At 38.8% G+C, this 21181-nt stretch overlaps 1 protein-coding gene and 1 long non-coding RNA gene across 3 annotated transcripts in view; one reads left to right on the forward strand and one right to left on the reverse strand.

The window, feature by feature from the left end:
• Nucleotides 1-21181, reverse strand: part of SPOCK1 (SPARC (osteonectin), cwcv and kazal like domains proteoglycan 1) — a 284117-nt gene that overhangs the window by 86233 nt on the left and 176703 nt on the right. For both annotated transcript variants that reach the window (XM_042014523.1, XM_042014522.1), the window contains one exon: nucleotides 5799-5931. In XM_042014523.1, the coding sequence (XP_041870457.1) occupies nucleotides 5799-5931 (133 nt within the window). The remainder of the gene's footprint in view (nucleotides 1-5798; nucleotides 5932-21181) is intronic.
• LOC121658086 lies at nucleotides 53-2987 on the forward strand. The gene is made up of 3 exons (XR_006013841.1): nucleotides 53-836; nucleotides 2551-2630; nucleotides 2746-2987. It is a non-coding gene; the product is annotated as an uncharacterized LOC121658086 (long non-coding RNA).

The following is a 21181-nucleotide window of genomic DNA, read 5'->3' on the forward strand; positions in this document are numbered from 1 at the left end:
TGTGTGTTTTGCCTTCTGAGAGACAGAATTTATTATTTAGGAGTTGATTATGCAATAACAGCTTCACACAGCTTTTGGATTACACAACTCGAGTCTCACTGGCCCAGAGCACAGGCTGAGGAAACATCTACCTCATGGGAATGCAGTTGCCAGATGTGCCAGAGTCAAATGGGGGATGTACAAAGGTACTCAACATCAGGCCAACCCTAGTTCTCCCACAGTCCTCTGGAGTTTCCCAGGGGTTATTTGGGAGAATAAAGTCAGTACTGCTAAAAGCCTCATGCCAGATGTATTGCTGCAGTTAGGAACCCCCCTGCAACTCATGGAGTCAAATAACAAAATAGGGATCAATGTTGACAATTTGCTAATAGAATAAGGAAGTAGTTACAATGCTGTAAAATATTTTTCCTGTAGAAAATTCATTCAAAATGGTCACATCACATAAAATCTATCAATTTCCACAAAGAGGTATATGAAAGAATAATTTATTCTTGTACCTCCCACCAACAATCTTTAAAATGTATACAAGGAGCAGATGCAAAAGGATGACTTGATTTCCTTCCCCATGCAATTCTTTAACCATATCCTGTTGTATCTCACGTTCTTTTCCCTCAACTCCTCTCTTATTTCCTTAATTTTCCCTTACAAAACCAGACCAAAGCTAAAAGTTAACAGAGAATTTAATCCAATTTTCCCTCTAACTGGGGACACAAGAAGTCTTAACGCTTGCTGAGTATCTTGTTTTCCATCAGGAGAGGCCAAGTCATCCCTCCCAGAGAGAGGAAAAGCAGTGCAAAAGCAAAGCTGAAGAGCAGCACCCCAGAGCTCAAGGACAGGTAATGCAGTCAATAGTTGGACTATGAAAAACCAAACCACATTGCACTAAATACTCAACAGTTAGACACTTTAACAAGTATTTGCTAATTGTGCTTCTGCATACATATTCCTCTTAATTAAATGTAGCAGCCCTCACACTGCACACATTTAACTAATAGTGTCTCATTATTTTGGTCGGGTTTTTTTCTTCTGTTTCAAGATTGTTGGAAATTTTTTTTTCTTGTACATCCCTTAATATCAAATTTATTACCTAATGTTATGACAACAGGAAGTGATTTTTACATTTTCAAACAGAAAGAGACATGATCATGGACTTAATTAGTTCACAATGATTTAATTAAAATTTGCAGAACAACAATGTACCTAATTAGAAACATAATTATGCCAATGTACCTTTCCATCTTTGAAGGGACCATTAGTCATTGAGGTGGTATGTTTTGTAATTTAAGCTCATCCTAATTTTCATTTTCTGACTAGTTAAGTACAGTCATCGTCATGTTCAGGTAATTGCTTTATTAACAAGCTTAATTAAAGTTTCTGTAAAACTGACAGCTACAAAGTTATTCTTCTTAATGTGTTGCTCACAAAAACATTAACTAATTACATCGAGCTCTTTACAGGGCTTACGTACCTCATAAGCTTAATTCATTAGTACTTTAAAGAGCTTTGAAAACTCTGACTGTAATAACCTATGGAAGTGCTTTGTATTGTCACAATATTAAATAGAGCTGTTATACCCAGGAAACTTCTTTGTACAAAGTTATTACGTGAGAGATGGTGTTCATTTTAAAGCACCTGCATTTCAAGCAGTAACTAGAAAAAAAAAAAAAAATCAGTGATATTATCTTTGATAAACCTAAACCCCTTAGAGTCCAAAGCTCATGGAAAAGGGTGATGGGGAGGTTTTAAAATTTCCAGAAATAGGAACAAATTTTGCAAGTTCAAAAACCACTCATTTTTCAATTGCTGAAAACAGGGTAAAGGGACTGAGTACATACAGGCCACATCTGTGCTCAAATTTTGTCAGGCAGAAGTGCTGAATTATTGGTGTAACTGAATAATCCCATTGCTTAGAAGAATTAGTTTGACATCTGGAAACAAAACTAGAGCAATAAAAACCCCACCACACACTACAGCCTAACAGGCTTATCAATTTCCACATCAGCACTTCAGCACTTCATCAGTGTAGCAGATAAAATAATCCAGGTCAAGTTTGGAAGACTTCAGAAAAAGAACCAGAAAGGTTTAATGCCTAAAGGGTGGTGAGATTTTTTAAGCAGTACAACTACCACACGGGAAGCTAAATCAATTTAAGAGCAATCAAAGTTCTCATTACCTTGTGTCTTCTATAGTTTGGGTGACACTTAAATCATTGTAGCACAAGATATGGGCATGGCATTTTCATAATTTTTAACATTTTACCATTTGTCGTTGTGTTGGAAATCAACACCACTGAATAGTTCCAATGGAAGACTAAAGAGAAGAAAGATTCCTTTAACTAGCCCTCAATAAATCAGTTGTGGGGCCGAAGGCTTCCATGTCTTTGGTGGAACTGCAAGATTAAAGTTAAACATCCTGAATCTCTGTCTACATCAATCACTAAGCTCAAACATGGAGCTTTAGTTTATCTTTTGTTATTTTTTTCCCTTATGATCCTTGCATTATTGATTTGGTTCACTTTCCTCAATTTTGTCAAGAAATTCTTGCCTCTAGGTCTACAATGTCTCCTGAGAAACAGCTGGAATTATTCCAGGATCAAATGGCTAAGTGAGCGCCTGTGAGATGTATATTTGGTATGTATGTATTTCTTAATGTGAATTACTGTGCATTTATTGACACCCAATCTGCATTTCATCAGTCAGTCACACTTCTGCTGTGTCATTTCCTTTTCATTCATTTTTTCCTCAGATAACAGTTCGAAGTATGGAAAGGGCCAGCCCTGGTACAAACATGACTGCTGCTGTAGGATGGCAGCCCCAGGTCATTACAGAAACACTTTGATGCTGCTCTGCCAGGCCAGAAACTGGGAGCCCAAAGCCCATCTCCCACCTCAGCCCTTGCTGTGCCTGCAGGAGAAGCCAAACTGCCCTGGAGCCAGGAAGGATGAACTGCTGCTGTGTCTGTGTGTCCCACCTGGCTGCCAGCACCAATGGAAGCCCAGTATACACTTTCAGAAGATTTTCTTCCCCTTGAAACTTAGTGGCCACCCTCCATCTTTTGCTTACAAGCTTAGCAAGAATCTGCTCATTTGGCCAGCTTGTCACTGCATGTTCACAACGCAGGAATGCAGAGCCATGTACCAACACATCCCTGTATAGAGCAGTGCCTGCACTCGAGTCCACCTTGTTGCATTTTCACAGCTCATACTAGCACATGACAGCACTGCAGGGCCAGAAGTAATACCTGCCAACAGCACTGGCATGTGAAAGAAAACTACTGAGAAAGCTTTGATTTTAGTGACCTAAAGGCAAGAAAAAGAGATCACATTGTCTGGTGAAATCTAACAGTGAATTTGAGGGAAGCAGTATGTTCTCTTTGTAAAAGATACCAGACACCCATGATCATTCCTGACCATAAAAACTTTATTTGTTAGGACACTAACATATATTATTTTATTTTAATGCTCTCCCTAAAGTATTTTCAGCTCATTTACCAAAATTTGTCTTCTAAAAAAAAAAAAAAAAAAGAATTTAATTTTCCTAGGACAGGAGCAATTGATAGTAAAACATCCAATAAATAAAGATGAGACAAAGTTGTTTCAGAATAAATCTTTAAAAGATCTCCTTTGAAAATAACTCCAAAACTCAAACAGGAAGCTTCTGGGAGGTGTGTCTTTGACAGCCAAACATGTCAGCACCAGGAAATGCTTCATGTCTTTATTATAGCTGTCAGGCTTATATCATAACCACAATAGCTTGGTGAGTTTATAACATTGGCAGAACGTCTGATGAAAATCAGTTAGATCTTATGGTGAGAAATAGAGAAGGCCAAAAACCCACTTGGAGCTAACAGAGATGCAGGTAAGATGCACAGAAATGAGTTAACAGCATGGCAAGATTATTAAATGAAATCTGTTTACTACAGGATGTCTTATGGACTCAAGAGTTCAGACAGAAAAGGTTGGTTTTATAATGAACCCATTTTAACCATAAATAACAAAGCTAAACTACAGCAGTACACACTCCTAGAGAGTATTAAAGTAACTTGTTTAACAGGCAACATGTGGCTATTTCTCCTCCAGTCTGAGTGCACAGATGACAGTTTCTGCTCTGACTTTCTCCTTTTTGGCCATGCAAATCCTTCAGCAAGAACAGGAGAGAAGCTGAAATGACCAAGGCATGGCAGCATTTTAATGTTTGTGTCCATTATTAAGTGGAGAATTCAAGCTGCCCAGCTGATAAGATAATGTAGCTGCATCGTCACCGTCACATTGCAGCAGAGAATTTTTTTGCCTGATAGCTTTATTTTCCTGTTTGTTTGTTGGGGAGTTGTCTTGGTTTGAAAAACAGGTGTCTGTCATGGAAGGCAGGAGCCTCCCTTGAAATGGAAAATGCAACCCCCTTCCCTCCGAATTATTATAATTTCGAATTTAAGGTGCTTTCAGGCAGAGATATGAAGAATAGGAACAACAGTTCTTTACTTATATATATATATATATATATGTACAACCAGTCAAACAAACAGCAATAACTCTGGCAGTAACAGCAAACACAAACCCAGTCCCAGCCTTCTCAGCTGTCGGGCCCTTTCCCCTCGGGTGCAGTTCCGCTCGCGGCCGGCAGGGGCGCTGGCAGTTCCCGGTGAGCAGGGCAGGTGCGGTGGTTCTGTCAAAGCAGTGATCCTGTAGAAGGGGCTGCGCTTCCTCGGAAGGTCCAGTGGTGGCTGTGTAGCTCCTGTCCCCCAGGAACCCAGTGGAAAGGGTGTCTGTGGTGTTGGGAATCTCAGATTATACCCAGGATGGAATGCTTGGTTCCTCCCCCTGGGTGGAGCATCTTACAATGGGATGATGAGTCATGAGGCCAGGCGTTGATGGGCTCATTAACAGAAAGACAGTCCGGGGGGAGGAGGCAAGGAAACACTGCCCCACCTGGTTTCAACAGCTCATGAGGATGGTAATAGAATACACTGCAACCCAGGACAGGAGTTTTTTTTGTGAAGGCTATTTCTGGATTTTAAAAGGTAGTTTTACTGCCTGTCAAACATTACTTTGCATACGTGAAGATAAGAGAACCTTAAGGGTATTTCCCAAAACATGCTTTCCAGTGCCTGAAGTGCTGTTTTTGGGACATGTATCCAAGACATGGAAGGCTTTATTTGCCAATGGGAGATCTGGAATGCTGAATGGCTGTGAAGACGTTTTCTTTTATTGAGTCAAGCCCTAAGGTGATCGTATTTTCAGTATAACAATGAGTCAATTTATCCCCACTGGGTTATGGGAATTTTTTTATGGTACCATATATGCTGCATCTGGCACACAAGCCTATTAAAACCCCAGGCTAAATGAATTGTAATGTTACCCATGCAGTCTGGAAAAAAAGAAACAATTAAAAATAAATCTATCACTGAAGAAAGATTCTGCTAAGTTATTTTATGATTTGGAGACCAAGTCTTAAGAAAAAAGAACTATCCCCAAATCCTCTTGTCTAAACAAGCCAATCTCATCAAATGATAGCTGTTTTTCAGTTGCATCATCAATATCAAAACTGTTCTACTTCATTAAGAGAACAAGATATTTAGAGCAAGATGAATCAGGAAAGTCGCAGGATTGTGATTTGGCATTCTGATTTGCTGTTTGTCCAACATGGAAAAAACTACATTTTTCAGTATTTTTTACACAAAGAAATATTTCTAGATTAACAAAGTGTAATTTAACACTGCCTAATAACAAAGGGTATTTAATGTTCACCCGGCATCCCAGCTGAGCTCTGCTGATGGGAGCTCAGGCCCCAGGCAGAGCTTACCTTGGAGGTGTAGGTGTGTCCATCGGAGCCGCAGACAGCGCTGGAATGTGCCATGGGACAGGGCTTGCACTTTGCTATGTTGGCTGCTCCAGCCCAGTGCTTCTGGGCCAAGTTGCCTTTTTTTTGTCGAAGGCTGTAAAATAAGACACACCACGGTTGTTGGAAAGTTTGTATAAAACAGAAGAATTAGAACTTCTCTGAATACAGCTGGATTTTCAGTACAGCATTAATTTAGAATCATTTCAGTTGGAAAAGACCTTTAAGATCATCAAGTCCAACCATTAAACCAGCACTGCCAAGTCTACTAAACCATAATTTAAAGCAAGTAAATTAAACACAGCTCCTAACAATGCTTTTATAATATGGCACATTATAGCAGGCAATCTAAAAAGTCATAAGTTGGTAGGCAGCTCTAGATTTACAACACTTGGTGGTTTCATTTAGATTTATAACTACAAATAATTTCACTTCAGAATACATCATTTCTTGAGCTACACAGCATTTCTGGTGATGCAGGCAACATTACACCAGGTTGTATTTAGAGACATTTTCACCAGGCCTTCTCAGAGCTGCCAAACTACTGCTAAAGTAGCAATGATTTTAAAGCTAAATCCTTAAAAAAACATTGCAATTTATACTGTGCTTATAAAAATGTATAGACTCACTAAGCACTTTTGTCACTGTAGGGGCAGGAGCCCTCTTGACATACCAGCTACTGAACAATCAGCTGAGGTTCTCAGATCAATCAGAGTCCCCCCAGGAATGTCATAAAGTCACGGAGAGCATCTCCAAATCCACCAATGTGTGCCCCTAGGGAGTGACTGCTGTTGTTTTCGAGTCACAGAATACTCAATTACTGCATTAAAAATGTCTATGAAAAAAGACATCTGCTCCAAAAACTTACTGCAAAACACGTGCCATTGATTCTGACTAACGGCTCATTTTCCTGTCATAATGAACTACTTGACTGAGAGGACATTAAGTAATTATTGCCAGCCTAATGTTGTAAACTGATAAGAAGTTTGCTTTAGAAACCCCAATCCAGTGGAACAATGCAGATTCATTTTGGTCATGTGTACTTGCCTTTCACTTGAAAGCATTTACAAGGGAAGGCAAAGCATCGCAGCAGTTTTGCTGGAGACTGGTAGAAAAATAACTGCTATCTGTTCTTGTACCACAGGAAAAAAAGATATAACAGTTCAGCTAGAAACACATTTCAATGTGCTGCTGAATGGCTTTATCACAGCATTAGAAAAATATATACAGATATTTTTTAAAGGAATTTCACTACAGCTTGCAATTTGCCAACTCTGATGTAATGACATATTCAGCTGCTAAATAATATAAATTCTGTTCTTTCATCTCAGTCCCAGTTTTCCTCAAGTCTAACCTTTGCCAGAGATGAACCTACTACTAAGAAGATTGTGTCCTCAGAAGGAATCCAATCATGATATAATGAACTATGAAAACAGAAGCTAAGTATTTAAGATGAAATTCCCTTGTTATTTTAAGAAGTCTCCCTAATGCAGAGAGCAGCACTCCCTGTTTCAGATGCATTCTGCCTTACAAAGTACCATTACACCAGACGCTAAATGCTGTGGATAGGTGGTTACTTAGCTCTGAACCCCCTAAAGTAGCTCTGTGGATCTGATCTCTTATGCTGAGGTTGTACAAACTGTTTATTTAAGTTTTCCAGAGTAACTGATTTCTCTGCAGCCCCCAACCATGCTTTGTTATCAACATGTAATGAATATCTTATTTTCTTGAACTCTTAGGATTATGGGCATGACTTTTGTTTTTTTTCAGCTTGACAGGAAAGTTTCCTCATTTACTTTACTTACAGCCCTGCACTTCTGACAATGCACAAACTCAGAGTCAAAAATATGTTTGAATGTCGTACTGTAGATACTGATGACCAGAGTCTGGAGGCAAGTGCGAAAGGAGCTACGCTTCTCCTCTGGAGACTGCAGAAGGTCACAGCACAAAGCAGACCTTTTACCTTTTCACTGACTTTAATTTCCACAATCTCAAAAGATAGATCCTTTGCTATACATAAAATTGTTATGAGAACATTTTCAGATTAGTTATAGAAAAGTGGCTAAGAAATGCTAAACTTGAAGGGTGTGATTTAGTGCCATCACCATCAAAGCCATCAGCCATGAAGCGTGGAGGATGGAGAGGAGTGAGTGAACTAACGAGCACCTCATCAAAATTAAATATATTGCAGTTCTTAGCTAGACTGATGACTAACAAATCACAGGATCTGAGTGGCAAGTATAAAACAGATTGTAGAGCATTTGTGGACCACACTTCATCAGGTATTCTACACTATAACCTTAAAAGAAACGTCCACTCAGGACTGGGCTGCTTATCCATTTCTGCACAGCCTTACACTGCCCCCCTCCCCCCCCGGCTCCTCATTTATTTAATCCTTCTTTCATCCCTTCAAGATTCATATTGCAAAGCCAGTTCCTATTGGAAAATTCTTCTGGAGCCGATGATGTTTTTCACTCTTCCATCGTCATTTAAATAAATAAAAAAAAGAAGTAATTAAAGTTGATTGTTTCAAGCCATTCCAGCAGCTCAGGGAGCCTGGTGGCCCTTTCCATCACTTTACTGAGAGTAAAAAGAACACACACAGCCTTAGGCCTGAGCTCTGTTCTCACAGCAGCTGCCTGGAAGACAACACCAAGTCTGGTGTGTCCCCTCAGCCGGGACCAGAATGGTTTCACCTGAGCCCGATTTGCTGTGTTTCGCCTGCAGACAATGAAGGAAACATTTACTCTTCCTAACCCCCACATTCATCTTCAGGATCTTCTTCTGATAATAAAAGGAAGTTTACTCTCTGAAAGAATGATATTTAGTAACAAGAATTCCCTGTGTAGTAGATCTCAAAGCATTTCACTAACGTGAATCAAAAATGAAACAATTTTAGTAGTGCTTCAGATAATGTGTGTAATGAGGCAGGGAATGCTGCAAGAAACCTGCAGCTCCCTCACTCCTGCAGGTGCATGGAACTGGTAGTACAGCAATCATTTTTGTTGCAAGAAACAGTCTGGCTTTCAAAAATTAATACATTTTTTCCAAAATGATAGTGCAAAGTGCCACTGTATTTGAAGCCAGTCAAAAGTAATTTTTGTCAGCTTGGCCAAGTGAGCAACAGCTGAAAGTTTTAACCAGATACCCATACTCCACACCCCCACCAAAACTAAGGCTGAGCACCTATCTTGTAAAATGAACATCTCTTTTCAAAAACAAACATGTCTTTTTCTGCAGTCGTATTTTGAGAGGCTGGATAGGACTTTTGGAAGCTTTTCAATCCTGTAACTCCTAACAACACATCAAACATCCAAACAAACAAATTAAAACCTAGACAAGAACACTGGCTGCCATAAGCAGCCAGCCAGCAAATCCCCTCTCAATGGAAGTGCACATTCACATACTCTGGGAATGCTCTGCTATGCTAATCATCTTGGTTCAGAATAAATATGTCAGAAGCAAGCCAGGCCAAAGCAAATTAGGCCTTTTTCTTTTTTTTTTCTCTTTTCTGACAACCAACTTTAATTCTGCTTTAAGACTTGGAGTTGAAAGGATCTACTACTATTTTCACTATTCCAGAAGCTGGAACACATGAATGTTTTGGTCAAGTATTAAGATTTATAGGCAAACCCTGCCTGCTTTTGCTTTGCAGACTGGTGAACTAATGCACCAAAAGGCAGAAGAATTATGGAGTTGGTAAGTTTCACAGAATTCAGCCTCTTGGCTTTTTAATACATAAAGAAATTTCAGCGGTTTAAAGCATTCACAGTTCACACAGGGGGAAAGCACAGTGACTCAAGTTCATTACTCTTTACACGGACACACTGCTCAGCACATACTGCGACAATACAGGGAGCTGACATCTGCCTGGCTTGCACAGGAGCAGGGAGAGTGCCTCAGGCTTTGCAGATGCCACCAGCCAGATGCCAGGATGGTACATGGCACCTCGGGGCAGCCAGAGCCCCAAAGCCACAGACACCTGCATGTCAGCATACAGCTTCCAAGCACAAAGCCTTGGCAATGCAAAACAGAGCTCAGAAGCTTGAGAAGTGGCTTCACTCAAGATTTTATAGCTTCCAGGTGCACCCTGGAGAACCAGAAGCTCAACCCCAGCTGGCAGCCCCAGGGATGGGAATCACCCAGCCCTGTCCAGCTTGGCCGGGAGCATCAGTTCTGGGCACTGAGAGCCTGCTGGGGAGTTTGAACTGTGCCTTTGATTCAGCAAAAGTTTGTCACATAAAACATCTTAAATTGACTCAGATTAAAAAAAAAAACCCAACAACCAAACCCAAAAATGCAAAGCCTTAATTCATGACCAACCCCTGATGGTTGACATAGGCTGAGCTATTTAGGGAATCTCTGTATCTTATAACAATTTTTTCAGGGACAGTACAGAAGAGGGTATATGGAAATAACTTCTGGCAAAGCCAGGGGTCAAAATAAAGATACTTGCAAAAATAAATGATGCTTTGTTTCTTTACATTTACAGTTTGACTTATTTACATTTAATTTTAAATTTGACACCTGTTCAGACTTTTCATTACGAAGAAAATGTACAACATCAAGAATGTGTTACTCTGCTTCAAGATCAGTTATTCCCAAATGCATATAGAGTAAATTAGCAGATTAAGCATTGATGGATTTAGTGCAATCACAAATCAGGCTCCTTTGGCAGGCTGTTGTTTTGAAAGTCCTGACAAACTTTTAGCTTGAAGCAGACAGTAAAGAGAAGTTTCTCCTTAGGACTTTTTTGTTAGGTGAGTTTTCAAAGGTCTGCTGCAAATAAGAGCAGAAAGTTTCTCAAAAACCCCAAAAAATGAGTTACACAATTTTTTCTGACAGAAAGTATCAGGTAAACAAATAGTGAGACTGGTACTGTCTCTTCTTGTTCTTTAACTTGCTGTTTCATTGATGTTACACAAATGTAGAATTTGGATCAATTCATGCTGTAAATTACTTACACCTATTGTGTTTTCTGGGCTTAAAATCATACCACTACTTATTTCAGGTCCTATTTGAACAGTATTGAGCTGGTCAGGAATTTTTTTTTGATAGAACAGGCCTTATGTACAAAATACTGACTTGACAAAACCAAATTATTTCATGGAGATAAACTGGTGTTACTGAACTTTTACTGACATTGCCACTCCTAGCTGGGCTGATTACAGGAAAGGCCATCTCTTCCCAACAGTCTCTTGCAGAGACTTCTTCCAGGAAGCAAAAGTCATCTCACCATCCTCAGGGTCTGCAGGTTCCCTGGAAGGTACATTTGAGTTAGGCACCCATGGGAGGGCCCACCCACTGCAACAATTTTCAGGTAAACCTGTGTCAGGGGGTCTGTGAGTTGTGTACTGGAGTTTTAAATTATAGCTCTCACAGAGACATTCCTCAAGACTAGGATTAACTTCATCCATCCTTCTTTCTTTCTGGATCTTATATCAAACCAAAATTCCTAAGTCACATAAGACTATTTCAAGCTCTATTAGAACAAAACTGAAAAGTTCAGTGCACCAGAGCTGGTACCAGAAGCTGGAAGGAGCTCTGACAGCAAACTTGAATGGCTTCCTGAAGCTGGAACAATTCACAGTGGGAACAGTTTAAAATGTACTGTCTGTACCTTCTCCATGCCTTATGCAGAGTTTGTTCATGTCCCCCTGAAGGAAGCTTATCACACTGAAGATAAAGCCAGCACTGCCTGCCTGTTTTTATCTCTCCTTTGCATAAGTTATTTCTCTTGTTCTTGAGGAAAAGAATGACAAACCTGAAATTTGCCAGTATAAATGGCAATGTTCTCTTCTCTCTTTGTATCATTTTTGTATTCTGGTAGAGTTAAGGGCTTGGCCTCATTTCTAGAACATTTCATATTTTTCACAAGAGCTGAGTATACCTTGAGCCACTACCAGTCAAGATCTATGAAGAAAATAGTCTACACATATTACTTTGAGAAAAAAAAGTACTATGCTATTGAATCTGATACAGACTCTTTATTTAATTAATACAATATTTATTTAATACTGCAAAATGAGAACAGACATATGATTACAGCAATTTCCCTTTACCTTCAGATACAAAGAAAAATAACATGCAACCTTGCATTTTAGCATCATCCCACTGTACTTACGTAGTACCACTTTCCCTGATTTCAGTATTCAAAGAAATAATTTCAGCTATCTGATTTCACTTCCTCTAGCTGCCTTCGTATCTTCTTCCGAGCAGATCTGGCTTAAAAGAGCCATAAGAAATAAAAAGGCCACTACCCACTGGTAGATGTGCAAAGGTTTTCATGGGGCTTGGTGATGGCTGGGGACCCTTCTGGCAGAATGAAACTCATTCAAGACTGGCCCCCAGAGTAAATGGACACTCTACTTACTTGCTACTCTTTCAAACAATGACATTGATCTTGGGATTTAGGTCTGTCCAGAGAGAACCAGTAGTCACAGGAGTGTTCCCAGAAAGCAGCTGGTACTCAGAAGATAGAGGTGGAGATGACAAATTTAGGAAAGAGTTAAAGCAAAAATCTCAGCTGTTGAGGTGAAAGTGTACCAGGTGTCATTCCCATGAAATGAAAAACATGCATTTCCAAGGGAATAGGAAGCGCCAAGCCTCTGTTTCTTACCAACAGTAAGAAGACATTCTAAAATAAGCATGGGGGAAACAACATACCAGAAGGAACTCGTTAGCTGGATGTAGGGAAGGTTGAAGGTTGTGTGTTTTGCAAGAACACCCCCTGACACATCTTGCAGGGAAAATGCCCTGAGGATTCCTGCATGGATCCCACTAGGTCCAGCTGGCAACCAACTCTGGAAAGAGAACAAAGGACCTGGGGGCCCAGGGTGCTCAGGGTTATTGGTCCTGTAAGATGAAGGAATCCTTTTATTTTTTAACTTTCTGTGTGTTTTAAAGGAAGAAATAACTTGGAAAAGCTGACATAGATTCTGAGGGCCTAGAAGGCCAGGAAAACTGTAGCGAGTTTGATTGAGGTGATGCAACTGCTGCAGGTGACTTCTGAGATCCAGCAACAGCAGCAACTACGTGGAAAAGTTACTCAGAAAGCAGCAAGGTCTGTGTCTAAACAGATACAATACGTCATTTAAATATGGATACTTTTAAACTGCCAGGACAATTAATTTTGCACAGTAACAGGGTCTCAGTACAAGTATCTTTCTGAGATGTTAGTTCCTGGCTTTACTTATTCCTGGACTAAATATGACAAGGTTGTTTATTAAGGCCATTAGAGAAGCACATCAATTTCCACCTTTGAGTATTTCAATACATAAAAATGGTGTTTGAAAGTTCCACTTACAGTCTTAGCTAACAGTTTATTGTGCTTATAGGCAATTTATTTTTTAACCTAAACTCTAAAAGATTTTCAACTCTTCGACCTAATACATATGCTCAACAGCTGCACAGGTATGAAAACAGGCAAAGTACACAAGGGAAAAGAACCAAACCAAAAAATCCACACATAAAATGCCAGTGTTCTCAAAAGTCATTGTGCTTTCCTGAATAAATAACACAGCTTCTAAACTCTGACTGTTCTCATGAATTTTCATAAGAGAATTATTTTCCTTTTCATCATTATTTTTCCACTAACATAAAAAGGAATCTCAGACACCAAACCATGTAAAAATAAAATGAAGTGCCTTGAATTTCAAAGGAGGAGGGGAGATAGCAGGAAGTTCGTAATTAAAGCTGAAATCTTATTCACCACTCCTCAGTCTGCAGGAATCTCCAGCAGCCACTTCTGAGTCCTGGATTTCACGTGCTGGGTGAGATGCAGGAACCTGGCACCAAGTTCTTAAAGCGTGCAGCAAATGTAATACATTTTTTTTTTTGGCACTGGCCTTCTTTCTGTCCTTCTTATTGGTTTTTTCCCCATTACCAAAGAAGAATACATTTTAAAAGGATAAAGGAAGCTTTTCTCTGCCCAGGATCTGACTACCTTGATATTAAACTAATGCATTGATCAGGTCTGCCTCCTCCTGCTGGCAGAGCTTGCCAAGATCTCCAAGAAAGCTGAACTGCTGATGGTGTGTGCGATTAATCCGAGCTGTCAGGTTTGTTTGGGGAGGAAACCTGATCCTCTCTCACTATGCCCTGTTTCATGCAATTAGACAGGTTCAAAATTGTTTTCACCAAATCTGGCAGAGCAGCCATTTCCCACCATTTCACTGCTACAGCTCATATTTCTAGTTCCAGTGTTGAAAGCTGCATAACTATAGCTGTGCAAACACAGGTGCAGGTTACTTAGTAAGGCTAAAATTCAAGGCAGATTTCTTGGCAGCACTTAACAACACTTTAAAGCCCCAACATGACTGATGAATCTCACAGAAGCTGAGGATAGAAAAGCTTTCAAACCATCCTCACTCTTGGCCAAATGCAGAGGTCTGTGAAGCTGAGCACCATCGAAGCTCCAATGTCTCATGTCTCCACAGTCATTCAGCAGTTTGGCAGAATGGAACTGATGAACAGACGAATGGGCTGAAACAGGTGACAGACCCACACTGGGGTCATGCTCAGCTTCATGTCCTTCAGTTCCATTTATAACCCAGCCTTATTTATTCCCCCATGTGCAACACAACCCTTAATTTTTCACTCCAGAAGGCCCTACTGCCCAAAATGTGAGAGTTTGGTTGGTTGTTTTTTTTTTTTTTCTTAAGCAAGAAAGTTCAGAAATCTTATTATCACTTTGTAACTGCAGGGGGAAAAAATCAACGCTGCACCCCCACCCCCCCTCAAAGCATCCTTAGACAGCTCAGCTGCGTTCTGCTTCATTATGTTGCTTTTGTTTATCCTAAGGCAAATAACATGAAATCCTCACCAAAAAAAAATTGACATTTTGCTGGTCGGAATAAGAAAGTAAAGGAATTTTAAAAATATAGTAAAAATTTTTGCTCTTAAGACCATAAATCAAATGTTTCTTTCTAAAAATAACCGCACAGTACTCTGGTTCTGCGAATACTTGGCACCATGGTTCAAACAATCAGTTATGAGCTGTGCTAGCAAAATATTTGCCCCTTCTGACACATTTTATTATGAGAGATGCTTATTAAATTCTCAAGAAAGCTACAGCAGATTAAGCTGCTGAGGATTTTTACAATTAGCATTGATTACCTAAGAATTAATGTGTGAATCCTGAATAGAATTGGCTTGTCAAACAACAGACAATTAAAAAAAATAATCAAACCCAAAGCCACCTCCAGAGTGTAGTCAAAATCCACTGTTCAAGGTAGGTTTGGGGAAATAATCAGAATGCAGTTTCCCATGTCAGAATAAAATGAATGTTAGTGAAATGCATGCAAACTGAGCCAGTTATAAATACTATAAGGAGCTGAGTAATTTAAAAATCCCATCCTTTTTAGCATCTAAATAGGCTAATGCCCCTGTTGCTTATTCAGCACTGCTGATTTATAGAGCTCAGTACTATGAACATCTGAACATTCTGCTGAATTTCTCACCGTATTCAGCACTGCCTGACTGGTTATTTGATGCTGGAGATGGAGTTCATAATATCTATACCATTTCCAGTTTCTCAGATGAGGCCATCAGAAGCGTTAACCAATCTTACACGAGGCTGCATCTTAATGAAAGGTGACTACAGCTTCAGGAAGGTCCCAGCTGATAGACAGGATTTACATAATCCCATTAATTTATGATACAAACTGAATGCACATGATCCAGAGTAGGGACAGCACATGGTGAAACACACCTTTAGGTAAAATTTGAAGATGATTTCAATTGACATACTTGCAGAAACTGCAAGATACTCATTTCATTAGGTACTTCCACTGAGTGTTTAAAATTTCACTTTGCTGTGACCTTGAATGATGAAGTCCAGCACCCATGCATTACAAACCATCCCTTCTTCCCATATTCTTTGACCATGTAACTCCATAGGCTCCTCTACCATGGAGGTTATGGTGGTGTTAAAAGGCAGTGTAGCAACTCATTTGTAGTTTCAGCATTTTACAGCTGCTTCCTCAGAAGTTGATTTTACTGTGTGAAAAAGTAAGACTCAATCAGTGGCATAGTTAGATAGAAAGTGTAACATTATCTAGGACTTTAACAGGTTTTGTTAAAAAAACCCGAATGATTTAAATACTTTGCTGCTGAGTTATTACACAAGAATCAGTTAAGCTTAAGATGTGCCACCTTATTTTCCATCACTTCTTGCCACCCAAATTTCATTTCAGCTACTCACTATTGATTCCTTGGACTCCATTCTTACTCTTTCCAATTTCTCTGCTGCTGTGGTAGAAATCTAGGGATTGCACTAATTCTTTATCACTGCAAATTAATGCTATTATTTTTCCCAAATGTTGTTGCATTTCTTCAAAAAACACTTTTCTCAAATCCTACAGTCTGTGGTCTCCCTTCTACCCGACTGGCTTTCATTTCTCCTCTAGCCCTATTTTCCCATGATCTGGTCAGCTATTTTATGGAAAAATTTATAAAATTGTGAAAAAATTGCAGTGTCCTTTCTTACTCACTGTTGTAGTTAACCATTTTGATTCCAATCTTTCGGTCTTGACTGCTTTGCCCTGACCTCTTCCCCCTCAATCTCCTTTTCCTCATACTTTTTCCCTCTTACTTCTGAAACTTTCCTCTGCTTCATTCAACCTCAAAAATGAGGCCCCTTGGAGAAGCAGTTATTTCTTCATCTACTCTTACCTGTTCTTGCCCTCTCTGCTAGGATGTATCATATTAAGTACTATATTCTCTCTAAATGGTACCTCGATGTCATTTTGGTGCTTTACCTGGAATAGTTTAGTCTTCTTACCTTTCTACACTTGAGTCCTTGGAAGTCTGAGAAACTTTATAGTGTCCTCTCTGGTTTATTGTTCTATCTCTTTGCACTATTATTGCTATTTCCTCTCAAGAACATCTTGTCCACATTAGAAGCTCACTATGTCAAGACCAAATATACTGTATTTCTTCTCACATCTTCTTCTCTGTTTTTCAGCTGCTGTTCCCCTGTCATCACATTTGTTATCTGGACTTGTTCTTTAACTATGTCCTCCCTTTCCCAGCTGCAAACCAGAGCACATTATCCTTCTGCTTTCCACAATGTCCAAGGGGCAATCATAAATTTAGCTATGTCCTGTATCTTCCTTAAATTCTTTCCGATTATCTAAGCAATCATTCTCCCATTTCACTTGTTTACAATCTGTTCTTCTCTTATTTTTAGTCTGTACACTACTTAGGGTACAAATGTACTTTTACATTTAGGCCTAATTAGTAAATAATACTTTTGGTGAGGGCAGGACATATTTGCAAATGTAAAACACGAAATAAGGGTTTGTTTCTTTCCAGAGCTGGAAACTAATTTACATGCTCTGAGATACCTTCTTTATGAACCCATTTCCTTACATCTAAAGGAAGCCAAAGGCTGGTTAAATCTTCCTCTGAGGGTTGCATGACAGCAGCTGTAAGGCTGTTTTTTGTATTGATAACTGTGCTTCAGATTCATGCTCTACTGATCCTAAATTTTTCTCTACCTTTTGGATTATAGCAGAGGGCCCTCTAAACACTGAATATCAGCAACACTGAAACTTCAGCTTGTATTTCCTAACCAGCATCTACAGCCAATTTATCTCATCTTGATGGTGATCCTGAGGTGTCAGTGTCAGAGCTGTTCTCACAGCTGTGAGGAGGGCAGGGTTTCCATTTCAGCACTCACATTTCTGGTGCGCTGTAGAGGGCTGGGTGAAACTCATTATGAAATAAAAAAGCTCTCATTGTGTTTCGTCCATTTGAGTTTCTAAAAGGACTATGAACCTGTTATACAGGCAGCTGGCTCAAAATGAAGCAAAAATTTCTGAACTAATGAAGGAATTAATTAACAAAACCCCCAGACTTCTGAGCTAAGATACAGTGTTGTTGCAAATGAAATATTTATACACAGATAAAACATAGAGGCTCAAGAAATTAACTGTGGATGAGGTGCTAAGCAGGAATGACCATGGTGTAATTCAGCTTGGCAGTCTTGGGCTCCAGGTAAACTGGAGTAGCTAAGGCTACAAAAATCTGTCACAGGACTTGAAAGAGATTTAAAGCTGTCCAGAATAATGGCACGCACATTACAACATAGGGCAATGAATAATGGACAGAATAATTTATGCAACAAAACTATGAAGTGTCCTTTTTATTAAACATGAACCAGCAATTTAAATGCCAATAAGGTACAAATACAGAATTTATAAAGAAGAGGAAAGAAGCAGAGGATGTAGAAGTCTCCTGTATTTCTGTCTGCTGAACTGCAAGGCACGAGACTGGATGCCAGACTAGAGGAGCATGTTTGAGTCTTCATTAGTGTTTTCATCTCTTTTCAACCAACTCTGTTCACCTGACTTCTTAACTCATTAAACAAATCAACAAAAAAACTCACATTATGTTTTACTACTAAGGTTAATTAGTCTTCCACAATTGAGGATCACTGATTGTAACAACCAACTAATTAGAATGGTTTGTTTTGTTTCATAAAAGAAGATGGATTGCATGGTGATCAAAGCTAGAGGCCAGATAAATCAGTGAAGCAAAATTCCCAACTGTCACTCCCCATACATATTAAAGAACACTTTCCTAGATATTATCATAATAAAGCTGACAGTGGCAGTTGCAATAACAAAACTAAGCAGACTCCACTGTTTCTTAATAATATTAGTAAGCAAGAAAAAGTTGAAAGGCTCAAAAATTCTGCCAGTGAAAGGAGAAAGAAAAAGGAGAAACAGAAGAAAAATTGAGAAAATTGTAAGAGAACCTGAAGTTATAAGGTTGCATTCTGCATTGGTGACAGGCTGAATGTTAATTCTGAACAAAATATGTTAAAGTTGAATGCAAACAATGTTGTTAGTAAAAACTTCGTAAAGACTTACTTGCAGAAGTGAAATAACTTCAGTAGTTGAAATATCTTCAGCAAGACCTCTACAAAACTATTCTTTTCTTGTAGAGTTGCTACTTGAAAAATTTGCAGATTATTGATTCAGTCTGGGTCAGAACTGTGGCTGTAGGAGAAAACTCTTCTAAGCCAAATCAAAACTGTTGTAACAGTCCTTCCATGACTCCCTTAAAAAATTGGCTGCATTATAGTTTAGGTTTGAAGGACAAATAAAAATACATTGAAAATAATTGGGATTTCAAGGAAGTGCACAGCATGCTTTAGCCCTTGGATGTATTTTCTTTTCTTGGAAAATTAACAATTTTGGAATTTGACACGGTTGTAGAAGAGCCTCTAGGTACGAAATTGTTCTTTATTTTAAAACTGCATGACATTGTATAGGAGGTTGTCTATTCAGATGTGTGAGGTAACATAAGCCCTCACTAAGGGACAAAATAATTTCTTTTCAAAGTGAAGACCTAGACAGGAGAAAAGCACAGTGACTGTCAGAGAATGTTTATTTCATGACAAGTTCTGCTGCTGGAGTTAAAAGTAAAATGTAAACAAAACACTGCAGTAATTAGAGTGATCACATCACTAAGTGTTCACAAGATTTGTGAGCTTTTTCTCATTCTAAATCCTGCAGGTGTAGTAGGAGGTCCTCAGAACACTCTGAAGCTTTCCCTGGAAAAGTATGAAGAGAGATAATGATAGAAATTGCCTATTCTTCACTAGGCACAGAAAATAAGAAAAGTTGAGGGCTATTGGGAAAGTTTACTTTGCAATATTATTACTTATTAAAGATACTGTCCCAGAAAATGGAAAAGAAAGGAGACCGGGGATGTTTTTTAGTAGTTGGCATTCATAAGAAACCAGTGAAGACCCAGGCAAAGGATTTCATCTTTCAGAAATCATAATACAATATGTTTAATATCTATAATTTTAGAAATAAAATATGAAAGCAGCAATGCTGGATCACTTCCAAATAATGAAAAGAGGAGAAGAAATATCTCTGGACACTTTTCCAGGAGCAAATTCATACTCTGTCTCCAGAGATAATAATGAAAGATAACGTTTTATTTTCTTTAGGAGCAAATGATAATTGAATACTCGAGTCAATTGAGCTAATTATATTGGAGCTACTGACTCTCTTCACAAGCTTAACATGAAATAAATTTGTCATAGCATGGAGACAGGAGGTGCTGACAGCACCATTCTGATTTGACTGACTTCTCAAAGGTGTGCTGGGAAGTCATGGGAGTGGATTTTATTTACAACAGCAGTACAGACTCTGTGAATCCTGAGTGCCAGCTGAGTGCCATAACCATCAGGCTACTGGGTTAATTTGGCATAATTAAAGAAGAGATCAAATCCTTTCTCCAATTAAAACCAAAGGAAAGGAATAAAACCTCCAGACTTTCAGGGAAAGAGAAGTCAATAACCACTCACCAGAAGATCCAGAAGATTATTCTACCTGAGTAACAAGGCTTGAACCTCTCTTTTTTACATTGTACATTAAAGGTCTCTTTGTCATCCTACTCACATTTCTGAGGTGAGAGACTTTCTTGTCAAGAACTATTCTTTACATTGCTAGAAAATGTTTTGTTGAATTGACAGGAAAACCATTTTGTCAGAAGATTCCAGAACACATCTACTCAATGCTTAAAGCTGAAAGCTTGTTTTTATTTTAAGCTTATTTCTATTTCCCTTTCTCAAAATGTTCCAATGTAAAAAAAAAATCTCAGCAAGGAGTCGAGTGCAGACTGAGACTGCAAAGGCTACGCAGATAATTCTACAAAGTTAAGAGCTAATCCAAGAACATTAAAACCCCCACAGTTTTAAGTACTTTATCTAATTGCAATATTTGATTTCAGAGGTGGCAATTTTAAACTGACTGCAGTGCAAGCGTTCATCTTTTTTTTTTTTAAAACACTAGTTGGAGTAGGAAATAACTCTATGGAGTGTGCCAGAAATTTTGATTTTTTAAGTTGCAGTTACTGAACATTCTGTGTTTACTTGCAATGAATCTTTTAGGATTTCATTGTGAAAGTAGAGAACATAAATGCAATAATTGATAACAAAATGAAGGCTTGATAATTCTCTCTTAACTAATTTGAAAACTTGTTAATCTTCCTACCCCCACTATTTCACAAAGATTTAATAGCACAGATCTGTAGAAATGTTTCCTTATAATTACGTTCCATTAATGTAATGGAATCTTTCATTATAGATTTCCTATTTATTTTTTTATTTTAGACAGCTCTGAGCTGTAGCCAGTTAAGTAGCCTTGAATGAATACAGAGATCAAAGACATCATAGAATAGTTTCAGGTGGAAGGGACCTTTAAAACATCATTGAGTCCTAACCCCTGCAATGAGCAGGGATGTCTTCCTCATGTCCATGGTTTTTTCTGCCCTACTTCTTAAGATGTAGAAGATGCTCACAGGAATTAAATTATCATATATTA

Source organism: Corvus kubaryi, unplaced genomic scaffold (assembly GCF_017639235.1).
Source record: "Corvus kubaryi isolate FWS band 111438036 unplaced genomic scaffold, C.kubaryi_AGA036_p1.0 split2-37374, whole genome shotgun sequence".
NCBI classification, from domain to species: Eukaryota; Metazoa; Chordata; class Aves; order Passeriformes; family Corvidae; genus Corvus; species Corvus kubaryi.